General features: G+C 43.1%; 4 protein-coding genes across 4 annotated transcripts; all 4 read left to right on the plus strand.

The window, feature by feature from the left end:
• The first annotated feature begins 6,649 nt into the window (after positions 1 to 6,649).
• LOC138000944 (uncharacterized) lies at positions 6,650 to 8,734 on the plus strand. The gene has a single exon (XM_068847610.1). The coding sequence runs from the start codon at positions 6,650 to 6,652 to the stop codon at positions 8,732 to 8,734; it is 2,085 nt and encodes a 694-aa protein (XP_068703711.1).
• A 32-nt stretch (positions 8,735 to 8,766) lies between these two features.
• Positions 8,767 to 9,648, plus strand: LOC138000945 (uncharacterized). The gene has a single exon (XM_068847612.1). The coding sequence runs from the start codon at positions 8,767 to 8,769 to the stop codon at positions 9,646 to 9,648; it is 882 nt and encodes a 293-aa protein (XP_068703713.1).
• A 308-nt stretch (positions 9,649 to 9,956) lies between these two features.
• On the plus strand, positions 9,957 to 10,862 carry LOC138000946 (uncharacterized). Its single transcript, XM_068847613.1, has one exon. It carries the CDS (start codon positions 9,957 to 9,959, stop codon positions 10,860 to 10,862), a length of 906 nt encoding a protein of 301 aa, XP_068703714.1.
• Positions 10,863 to 10,922: 60 nt separating this feature from the next.
• On the plus strand, positions 10,923 to 11,582 carry LOC138000947 (uncharacterized). Its single transcript, XM_068847614.1, has one exon. The coding sequence runs from the start codon at positions 10,923 to 10,925 to the stop codon at positions 11,580 to 11,582; it is 660 nt and encodes a 219-aa protein (XP_068703715.1).
• Positions 11,583 to 12,500: the final 918 nt, after the last annotated feature.

The following is a 12,500-nucleotide window of genomic DNA, read 5'->3' on the forward strand; positions in this document are numbered from 1 at the left end:
AAAAGCACAAGTTCTTCAGCAACCTAGGAAGAGAAGGTTTCAGTTGTAGAGTATACAGAAGATGAACTACAGGCCTTCAAAGAAAATATGGCTTCCGAAAACACACCATAAAACTACAAGTATTGATGTTCGCCGACTACAGTCGTGGCACTCGGCAAAGTACAAAACAGAAATTAACTTAACAGCATTTCTAAAGCGGAGAGGCCCCAACCGCTGAATTTTTATTTTATTTCCTTTTTGTTGGAATATGAAAAGGATGACGAAAGCAAAGAATATGACCAGGGGTCGCTTCAAACTAACTGCAACGATTTTCGCCGCTATTTTCTCCAGTGGGCATGTCCACCATCGCCCGACAACTTCAACACTGAGAAAAATGAAGAATTTGATGAAGTTGCTAACATGGTATCTGTCAAGAAGAAGGCTTTGAATAGGAAGGGTCTTAGAAATAAGCCAAAGGCTGCTCAGCCACTGGTAGAAGATTGAATCTAGCCGGGGAATATTTGGTCCACCGGAGCAGTTGGCCTTCAAAATTATCCTCGCTCTCTTCTTCACCTCGTTTGGTGGAGCAATGTCACTCACCATGGCATGCGAGCCTTTAAAGAACAACACGACTGCCTCATACAATATTTTACTATAACTGACCCAGAAGGTTGAATGTAAGGAACGCCCAATCAAGAATCGCCAAGGAGACGAAGGAAGCCAGGAAATATAACAACAAAATCTGGAAGACGGATGGAGGAGAGAAAGGCACATACCGTGCATTCATTGAATAAGTCGGCTAACATCCTAAAGTTGAAAATGTTCCTGAGGACAACTCAACATCAGACGCTTGGCATAAAGCAGTTCCCGTCGGTAGAAATACCTTGGACGGAAAATTAAGTGACGAATTCAAGCGGCCGCAAAAAAGTCATCTAAAGCCTCCGCGAAGAATTTAACCCACTCAAATCTCGAAGCTGACTGACCATGTAGATAGGCCTTGGCGGATTGTGCTCCTAAAAGTGGCATATTATACTACTAAAAGTGCTGGAAATTTTGCCATGTTATGCCAAAATTATGCCAGAATTCCCAAATTATGCTCCTGATTTCCGAAATTACGCTCACAAAATGTGGTAGATTCTGTGCATATAGGCGCGCAATAACGACACCAAATGTTGGAGTCGTATCAACTCGTATGGCAGTTGTGCTACAATCCTCGCCAAAAATCCTTGAAACACCCCTTTTCCCTGGACAGTGTTGAGACGACACTTTACTGTTTCACTGGCTACAACAACATTGAAAAAGGGAGGGGGACGAAAACGGTGCGAGAATGTTCAAAGTGTTTCAAGGTTTTTGTCTAAGATTGTAGCTTACACAATTCCACGAGAAGCCGGAAGGGAAAACCAGAGTACCAGACTCCTTCAGTTCCAATTCGCCAAAAGAGGCCTAGTAACTAAGCATGTCAGAACAAAAATACTACTATAGACCTTAATTCTTTTATCTAAGTGAAAACTAGCTTACCAAACCTCGATACCATACAGTGAATTGAAAAGAATTTTTGCTCTTTAATGAGGCTTGGTAGGCTAATTTGCACATGGAGAAAAGAAGCCATTTATGAATAAGGTCTATTAGCGCGGCTAAAAAACGCATTCCAGAACATACTACCCAAATTTAATTAATTTCTGTAAACAATACACTATATTTACTAAATTTTATGAATCTATGCTCCAAAAAGTGGTAAAGTTTTCTTATTATGTAGTGGCAGTGCTCGTTTAAAAAATTATGCTTTTTTGCTCTTATTATGCCAAAAATTATGTTAGCACAATCCGCCAAGGCCTACGTGCAGACTCCAATTCAATTTAGAGTTACGGCCACAACCCCGTTGAAGAGAAACGCAGAATGTCTAACAAACTGGCCGGTTTAACCAAAAATTGAAACAACGTGGGCGACAGTTCGCCTTTGCTTTTGGAAGAGGTTTTTGTTAACAGCCCAGCCTCTGTATTACCGCCAGTTGTACAGAACAGAGTTCACGACGGAGGGGGTTATCTGGAATCTCCAACGAAATCTTTGAGTGGACTGTTCAATGGTGTAACGTGAGACGCTCCATCAATTACCCGACCGGTATGGATGAGTAAGATTCCCACTGCCCGGATTTTTTGTCGGTGCTTTTGTAAAAGATTTCTACCCGAACAACGACTTAATAACTTCCGAGTAAATATTTCCATTAATCCTAAGATTAACCCCAAAATAGTGCAGATGCATGATAAAGCGTATTACATTCATTTTGAAAGGAGTACCAGGGATATGATTGCAGTTATTTTAAGAATGATAGAATGAATGAATTATTTACTTAAGTTATTATGTCAAGCAGTCTAACGAATATAGGTTTGCGACGTATTAGTAGTTCAGTGACATTGGAGACCTCAGTGTAATTATGGGCTTGACAACATCTCAAAGAAAAATGCCCAAACATAAATGCCAAAAATGTAAGATATCCAACACATTTTAATGGGAATCATGGTAGATAGGGGTATGGAAGAAGAGATTTTTGGACTCACATGTTTGAAGAAACATGTTTTGAAGGATGAACAGCTGTGAATAATTCTGTAATAACTTAAGATTATCGACAAGCAAACATGCACAAAAACATGCGATCTTTGAAGCTTCAAAAGGTAACAAAATCGCGGGGAATTACTTTTTCGCGGCATGTTGTATGAGTACATTATACCCGCCCCAACATGAGAAAATTATCATGCGGAAAGCGGATCCCAGAACTTGGCCCTATTCCTCAGTATGAAAATTGTTTCGAATCTGTTATTATTATTATTATTATTATTATTATTATTATTATTATTATTATTATTATTATTATTATTATCATTATTATTATTATTATTATTTCATGGACAACACCTTATTGGTCCGTTAGTGTAAAACTGTGCCTCCGCGTTATGTTTAAATAAAAGATGTAGAAGATTTGGCGAGACAAACTTCTCTCCACTTCTTCTTTTTGTTGTTATCTTTTTTCACACGACATATTCTAAATTTAACACTAGACCCTCCGTGAGGGTACACTGGGTTGCCTGTGGTACGTGCAGCGTTCCAGGCAATTTTTTTCAAGTTGGGGGGTCATTAAGACCATTTAAGGGGTCACCCAGAAGTCATACCAGCAGAGGCCCTTGGCTCACAGGTCCTCACACGTCCGTACGACGAAACAGATCCTTTTCTGAGGTTAAAAACCTGGCTACCGGTCTATTTATCAATCATTTGTCAGAAAGAAGAAATTCCTGTCCTCTTTAAAAAAAATTGACACGCATTGCTTACGTGTGGTAGTGAAGTAACACAGCGATTTATTCCATGATGTCAACTGAGCTGTGTGTTGTCTTCCAGGAGATTCAAGTTGTCCTTGCGTAATATGTAGCTCTGACAGTGCACGATATTGGTTTGGTATTGTCTATCATTGTAGTGCCATGGTAGAAGTCTTGGGTAAATAGCCTGAGAAGACATGTGGTTACTAGCAAAGTACTGAACCCAGAAAGATTGAAGAAAATAAATGGGAAGTGAAAAACATTGTCTTCTGGGATGACATGTTGACAGTTGTCTTTGCGTAATATGTAGGTCTAACTGTACACGACATTGTTTTGGTATTGTCTATCATTGTAGCGCCATGGTAGAAGTCCTAGATAAATAGCCCCTTGAGAAGACATGTGGTTACTAGCAAACATGTGGTACTGAACCCAGAGAGATTGAAGAAAATAAAAGGGAATCGAGAAACATTGGCTTCTGGGCTGACATGTTGATCATGCAACTTGTTTCCACCACAAGTTTAAGCGTGCACTGACAGTACCTGACAGTTTTGTAAACAAATTATAAACAAAAGTTTAAAGCTAAAGTTTATCCCTCCCTCTGCGGTGGGGTTAGTATCTGGATGGGCCACCTAAGAAATATACCACTTGGTAACAGAAGCGTAGGACCGAAAATTCTATTTTAATGCTATCAAATGCGAACCAAGCAAGATACAGATTTTGTAAGCTTGCTTTATGCAAAACAAATATTGATGTAAAAGTAAATAAATATGGATACACAGTTTTTAAGAAGAGCAGAAGGAAGTTTCAGGACGGTCGATCGCGAATAAAATATTTTGCCATCGGTAACAAAATTTACGACACGAAAACAACATTAATTTTGAACCACGAATATAAAAAGTTACCATCAGCGAAAAACATTTTGGGAGATTTTAGTTGTTTTGTTGTAATTGTACTTTTGGCTGCACCGAGTAAATCGCACATCGAATTCAGCGGGCGCAGTGATCAAGTTACCGCGGCATGTTTACTCGCGAAACAGTGAAGCATCTGTGTCAAATAATGCCAAGATACCGGGTTTTTGTTTTTGTTAGTTTTCTTTTTCTTTCAGTTGTTATAAATTTTGACAAGAAATGTGCGAATTCAACACAAAGATCACTCTCAGAGGTACCCTGCGTAGTATGGCGGTTTTGTCGAACCGGGCGCACAAGCGGCAAAGCCGCGAAATTCAAGCGCGCGAGAACGGTTCTGTCCTAGCCCGCCTTTATTACTTAGCAACCAAAACCGCCATGCTACGCAGGCTATCTCAGAGGTTGACCATTGTTTCTGGAAAATCAAAAATTTACTCTCCAAGACAAGGTTATTTATCACCGGGTAATTCCATCGTTTTGGTAATAGCAGCTACTTTATTATTCATCAGCGTCACAATCTTATGCCGATTTTGGGGGTCATTTTAACTCAAGCACGCTTCCAACAAAAAAAAAATTCTCCCCGTATCAAATTTCAACACATGTATGCAAATTTGCTAAGCGCGAAAATTACACAACATGATCAACTTACAAAAGCTAGAAATTTCACAGAAGTATTGTCCAGCGAAACATTTATTGAAACAAGCAACATATTTGCTATAAGAGGCAAGAAACCCTTCCTATTTCAGTTGCGTGCATGCAAGCAAAACACACAATCACAAAGCATATGCAATTAAATAAATTTCTGACAGTTCACATCAAACCCTTTTCGAAAGAACCTTGACCGTAAATAATAAAGCACAAAAGAGACAACAAGCTTTCATTCAAATATTTTTTCACTGTCACATTTCCAATTTTTTTTAACCTTTGCAGAGTTGAGTACAAAATGAATGTTACTTGCCAGACAAACAGGCAAACTTTAAATAGATGCGACTTCAGTAAACACTGTGAGACACACAACAGAGATCACAGATCTATTTGTGGTGTTCGATTCCTTCTCTGTCTTTGTTGAACCCGTAAGTTACCAGAGAAATTTCCATTTGGTTTCAGTGTTGTACGTAACACCACCTTGGCGAAATATTAGAAGTACAGCTCATTTTGATTTCGGCTCGACGGGCGAAAGATTTACGCTGTCGAAGTCCATTACTCGTCGCTTTTAAGATTCCAGATCTTTATGTTTCACCACCTGTCTTGACGTTCCATTCTTGAGCTCCATATGGGTATATTTTCTTTAAAGATATACTAAAACGCCATTCGTGTTACAATGACTTTCGACGCCATTACAGGTTAATTGTGCAGAGCAAGCTTCGCATTACCCCAGCCCCCTCAAACATAACAAAATACGCAGAGAAGACTCTATGCACAAAGACACCACTTAGCAGGGGAGTGACAGGCAAGACTTTTCCCGACACGGAAAAAAATAACAAAAACAACAAAAAAAACCCACGAAATGAAACCGAGATTCCGACTGGGTTTGGCAACCCAGTAATAAGCCGGGCTGGCTTACCTCATGTAATACCGGGCTGACCGGGTTGGCCCGGCTCATGTAATCGGGCCCTTATTCTAACGGCTGGTCTCTCTCTTTAGAAAGGTCTGGATAGCTGCTGCTAACACGCAAGAAATGAGCTCATATCAAACGAGTTTCTTTCATTTTGGGAAAAAACGCAACTTTTTAGTCCGACGTTTGCAGTTTTAATTTTCGCAAAAGTGATGCTTAATCTCTCTCAGTTAGCCTTCAGGGTGAAACTTGAGTTTGGCAAAAAATCAACGATCGAAACTTGTCTGAGTTAAGCTCAGTTCTTGCCAGTTAGCTGCAAATATCCAGCAATTTGTCATAAGAGAGAGCAAATTTAGAATATGAGAATTTTCGTGCCTTTTTTTGACAGGCAATTTCACGTGACTAGATCTCTAATATATATAAGCGTGAATGTAGACAACTCTTTCTCGTCTTAGTGAGTACTGTTTCCTAACAACAGATAAAGCGGGAAAACATGTCGGAATATGCCAAGCCTTAATTTCATACCATCAAGAATATAACAAAGATTCAAAAAAATAAGTCATTAAAAACCAGTGGTTCAAAGTGAACAAATTTGTTTTCGTGCAGACTGGCTAATTTGCCTTTCGGGAACTGTGGACATGCCGTGTTTTTGTTATTGTTTGATAAAGTCGCATAATGACCAGAAATAATTCAGATCGGATCGAGACAAGTACTTGCACTTAGTGGGTGTGTTTAAAGGGGATATCGTGTTACTTTCGTTGTTGTTCTAAGCACGCGGTTGAGTAAAGTGAGCGAAGTTTTGTATTCAAAAGTTGGAATTAAACGGTGATTTTAATAGGAAACGTACTGTTGCTGCGTTTTCGACAAACTGGCACCTCCGACGGGACATATATAGTTGAGCGATTATGGATAAACAACTAGCAGACTTGGAAGGCAAGATCACAACGTTACACTTTAGTGTGAAGAAGAGGGACGAAATCCTGCAAAAAGATGACCGTGTGGCTTTGGAGAGGCACAAAACTTCGCTCGAGAGCATGGCGACCGCAGTGACCACCCTAAAGGAATCGATAGAAGAGAAAAAGTTTACAGAAGGTGAGAACGAGGAAAAAATACAAGAATGGGCAGCAGATGTCGAAGCAGCAGTTGACAAAGCGGATACATGTATGCGTCAGTTGGCTGACAAAATAGAGCAAATCGATCACCATGTGAGGCATGAAGCCGCTCTTTTCGAGCACAAGCGAGCCATCGCATTGGAGAAAGAGAAGATACAGCAACAACAAGAGGCTGTAGAACAAGCTCACGCCGAAGAATTAGCATTTGAGAAGAAAAAGCTCGAGTTACAACAAGCTCAAAAGTCAACTGAAACCACAGGAGCGACTAGGGAAGTTGCGAAAATGCCGAAGCTTGTGATAACTAAATTCGATGGAACGCCTCAAGACTGGATGCGTTTCTGGGGTCAGTTCGAGACCCAAATCGACAAGTCATCTATCCCTGACGTTACGAAATTTTCGTATCTGAAAGAGTTATTGGTCACAAAGGTCCGAAATCTGATCGATGGACTTCCGTTCACAGGAGATGGTTATCAAAGGGCCAAAGATCTTCTTGCGAGACGATATGGGAAAACCAGTGAAGTTGTGGGAACGTATGTTCGGAACATATTGGAGTTGCCTACAATCAGAGAGAGGGATGTGAAGAAAATTCATGAATTCTATGAGGTGCTGTTATTTAACATCGAATCACTACAAACATTGCAAAGCCTAAACAAACTTGACGCCGCTGTGAGGTTTACATTTGACAAGCTGGGAATCATTAAGAACGAGCTTGCGATGATGGACGGAAATTGGAGCGAGTGGTCCTTTATACAATTCCTAGAAGCGTTGGAGAAGTGGACGATCAATAATCCAATCTCAGAAGCTCAAAGACCCAAGGTCGTAGCGATTCCTAACAACAAGAGAGAAAAAACAAGAGCATTTTATGCAAAACGTGATGATGGGAACCAGACGACCGCCCGTGGATGTTTATTCTGTGAACGCTCCGATCACAAAGCTATTGACTGTGACAAAATCGTGAGTGTCGAACAAAGAAAGAAGATTTTCCTAGATAAAAGACTGTGTTTTAACTGCACGGGATCTAGACACCGAGCCGAAGATTGTAGGAGCAAATCCACGTGTCAAAATTGTCACGCAAGGCATCACACGTCACTATGCGAGAGAGTCCAAGCACGCGAGCCGGGGATGACAGCAAATAACATCGGAAACACAGCAGTGATTCACCCAGTCGTAGTTGTAAAAATTGGCGGTTACAAATTCAGAGCCTTATTAGACGGTGGCGCGAGCCATTCATACGCTTCATCGACCGCGATTGATTTAATCAATGCACGGCCAAAGTCTACTGGACTAAGGCAGATATCCATGCTTACCGGAATCACTACGAGAACGATGCAAGTGTTTGGTGTGGTCATTGGTTCTGTACAAGATGAGTTCAAGCTGGAAGTTGATATTACGAAAGTCAACAAGCGAGAGTTATTGGTTTTGGAGAACCCACGTTACAAGGAAATACTTGAGGCGAATTCTCATCTCAACGGGGTGCGAATGGATGATGACGACACTAAAGACAGGCTACCCGTACACATCATACTGGGCGCGAATGATTTTGCGAAGATTCGCACTGGAGAGCGTTTGAGAGTGGGTCGCCGTGGAGATCCAGTTGCCGAGTTCACCCGTTTTGGATGGACAATCATGTCGCCTGGAGCTGACAGGGAGTTGTCAACTGCTTATCTAGCCATTAATTCGAACGCAGATTACGAGAGGTTGTGCACACTTGATGTCCTTGGTCTGGCAGACTCTTCAACCGGAGATCAAGGTGGTGACGTTTACGAAGAATTCAAAGAACAGTTCGATCTTCAGAAGGATGGTACGAAACTGGACTTCCTTGGAAGGGAAACTGTCCTCCGTTACCAAACAACCGAGATGGAAGTTTACGCAGATTGAACACTCTTGTACGGAAGTTGAGTAGAACCAACATGCTCGACGACTATGACGCTGTGATCAGAGAGCAACATCGAGGAGGCGTAGTAGAGCCAGCACCTGCTGAGGTAACTGGAAGAGAGTTTTATCTACCCCATCGTGCTGTCGTGCGTCGGAGTGCTGAGACGACGAAGCTGCGAGTCGTGTACGACGCGTCAGCCCGTGCGCAAGAGAAAGCACCATCGCTGAACGAATGCCTACATGCTGGACCTCCGCTACATAATAAGCTGTGGAGTGTCATTGTTCGTAACCGTTTTCATCCTGTGGCAATCACTGGTGACATTCGCCGTGCATTCCTACAAGTGCGGATACGAGAAACCGAGAGAGATTCCTTGAGATTCCACTGGACCGCTGACAAGACAGGAAAACAGGTAGAAACTCTGGGTTTTACCAGAGTGGTGTTTGGCCTCGCCCCTTCACCGTTCCTTCTCAATGGGGTGACTCAACAGCACTTGGAGAACATGCAGTCCAGATGTCCTGATAGTGTGAATGAGATACGCAGAAGTCTGTACGTGGATGACCTGATTTCGGGAGGACCTACTTCAGAGAAAGCAAAACGTTTAAAGCGTGAAGCTACCGAGATTTTCGCCAATGCTAAATTCGAACTGCACAAGTGGCATTCAAACGAAAAGCAACTAGAGACATCCTGTGAAGATTACGAACCATCATTCGCCAAGGAGCAGTTAGAGAATGGAACAACAGCTGGAGAGTGTAAACTACTTGGACTTGGTTGGGACAAGGTTGAAGATACCCTGCATGTGAGCTCTCCTGAACTTCCAGCCGAAGAGACAAAGCGTGGTATCCTGGCTAATTTGGCGAAAGTCTACGACCCGCTTGGAATTGCGTCACCAGTCAAGCTCGAGGGAAAAGTTCTCTAACGAGAATCATGTATCCAAAAGAACGCTTGGGACGCTCCGTTGCCAGAGCAGATAGCAAACCAGTGGCGAAAGTGGGAAAAGAGCCTACCGGAAGAAGTGTCGGCGAAACGCAGTATTCCTCTCTACCAACAAGAGATCGAAAAGATTGAACTCCACGCATTTGGTGACGCCAGTGGCCGCGGAGTGTGTGCCTCAGTCTACGCCGTGGTGACGCAAGCATCAGAAGGTCGCAAGGTTTGGTTACTGCGAAGTCTCGTCTTGCCAAACAAGGTCTAACCATTCCTCGCCTAGAACTTGTGTCAGGACACATGGTAGTGAATTTGGCCAGCAATGTACGCCAAGCATTGGAAGGACTTCCTCTTGCGACTACTCTTCATTGCTGGCTAGACAGCTCAGTAGCCTTACATTGGATGGAAGATCGGGGAAAATATCGTCAGTTCGTCTCGAATCGCGTAAAGAAGATTCAGACTCACCCAAACGTGCTATGGCATCATGTTCCATCAGCAGACAATCCAGCCGACCTAGGAAGTCGCGGTGGTAGTGTAACTGGAGCGCAGCTGTGGTGGAATGGACCCACCTGGCTTACAGATCCAGCCAATTGGCCACCTGAAGTCGTAACAAAACCTTCCCCAGAGAGTTTAGCAGAAAGAAAGGTGCAACAAGAGTTATTCGCAGTGGGAGTAGAAGGCAAGAGTGACCTCGAAGTCGTCCTTGAGAAGTTTGACTTGCGCAAAGCATTGAGAATTGGTGCTTGGATAGCGAGATTCTTGCGCAATTCTCGGAACTCCACCAATAAAGCCAAAGGACCACTGAGCACAGCCGAGGTAAAGAGGCATGAGACGTTCTTGGTCAAGAGGGCCCAGCAGCAAGGATTCAACAACGTCAGTTTCGAGCAAGACCAAGAGCAGCTGAACCTGCAACCGAATGAAGAGGGTTTGCTCGAATGCCGAGGACGTAGCCAAGGCGAGTATCCTGTGTACCTGCAGGACACAGCTTTACTTGCGACGACCCGCGGAGTGTTTTTAGAGTTACTGCCGAATTTGGAGACCGGGGAGTTCATTAAGAGCCTAAAGCACTTCATTGCCAGAAGAGGACGGCCATCAAGGGTCTACTCAGACAACGGTCAGACGTTTGTCGCTGCCGCCAAGTGGTTAAAGAAGGTACAGAAGGATGAAGAGCTTCATTCGTTTCTTAGCAACCAGTCCATCATTTGACAGTTTAACCTCACCCGTGCGCCCTGGCTGGGAGGGCAATTTGAGCGCCTGATCGGGTTGATGAAATTAGCATTTTACAAGACAGTTGGCCAAGGCCTAGGGATACTAAACTGGGAGGAGTTAAGCAAAGTTATCCTGGATATTGAAGTCACCATGAACAACCGTCCCTTGTGTTACCAGGAGGAGGATGTCCAGCTCCCTACACTGACGCCAAACGCGATGCTATTTCTCAAATCCAATATCTTGCCAGAGTTACAGCCTTCCCATCTGGAAGAAAGAGATTTGAGGAAGCGCGCCAAGTTCCTACAGAAAACTAAGAATGCGATGTGGAATCCAGGGACAGCTGAGTACCTGCGTGCGTTACGCGAACGTCACCGCCTTAAACTCGGAGACAAGCGGTGTTCTCTTGCTGTTGGAGACGTAGTTATTATCAACTCGTCCGAACGGAACAGAAATAGCTGGCCACTTGGAATTGTTGAAAGCCTGATTGAAGGAAGGTATGGAGTAGTTCGTGGTGCGAGATTGCGAGCCGGCCGATCCCACATCGAACGCCCTATTCAGCACCTGTATCCCCTGGAACTGTCGTGCAACAGGGATGGTGTAAGAGGAACTACAACAACACTTGACCCTGGAGCACCAGCGTTAAGACCCAGACGAGATGCAGCAGTCGCCGCCGAGCTTCGAGTGCAAGATATAGCCCAGGAGGATCAGTTGGAATGAACATTTGGATATAGAACGTTTTCCATTAGGTTTCATCGTTTGTTTTACCTCAATAGCACAATTATCAGGCAGTTCCGGTTGTTACATATGCCACGTCGCTACGAGACATATGGGGGAGAGTGTCGGGAACTGTGGACATCCCGTGTTTTTTTTATTGTTTGATAAAGTCGCATAATGACCGGAAATAATTCAGATCGGATCGAGACATGTACTTGCACTTAGTGGGTGTGTTTAGAAGGGACAACGTGTTACTTTCGTTGTTGTTCTAAGCACGCGGTTGAGTAAAGTGAGCGAAGTTTTGTATTCAAAAGTTGGAATTAAACGGTGATTTTAATAGGAAATGTATTGTTGCTGCCTTTGCGACATGCCTTTAAGGGGCTACATCACCCCCGGGTCAACAGTTTTTATGCGGTAATGAATCGAGGAGCGTTTAATCATTTTTACCTTCAATGCTGACGAATAGGGTGAGTTTCACGGTCGATATCTCCCCTGATGTCGCAATTATAACAATATTTGAAAACGTCATGGACGGTTCTGGACCATTTTTTAATTGGTCAATTCTTATCGCTCTGTTGCCGCTGTTGGGAAACCAGCAAAATTTTAAGTCAGTGAATTTGCCGGTTGTTTATTTGTTCTGTCGGTGCCAGTTCAGACGTCGGACAATTACGGTAGAGCCACCTGGCACCTGAGCAGTTTTGTCATTGGAGGAGATGGTAGTACGTTTAACAATATAAGACTGGAACGTGAATAAACAAATATAAAGCAGAGTGCGTGCTTAGTCAGATTAGCGCACCACTGCTTACTGTACTCTCCTTCATTAATTTAGCTCTTATACAAACAGTGACTGATGCGAGCAGCTGACGACTCCGTGTTGCTTTCGCCAGCTCAGATGACTGACAGGTTAAGCGATCCACGAAG

The sequence above is a fragment of the Montipora foliosa genome, chromosome 4 (genome assembly GCF_036669935.1).
Source record: "Montipora foliosa isolate CH-2021 chromosome 4, ASM3666993v2, whole genome shotgun sequence".
Classification (NCBI taxonomy): Eukaryota; Metazoa; Cnidaria; class Anthozoa; order Scleractinia; family Acroporidae; genus Montipora; species Montipora foliosa.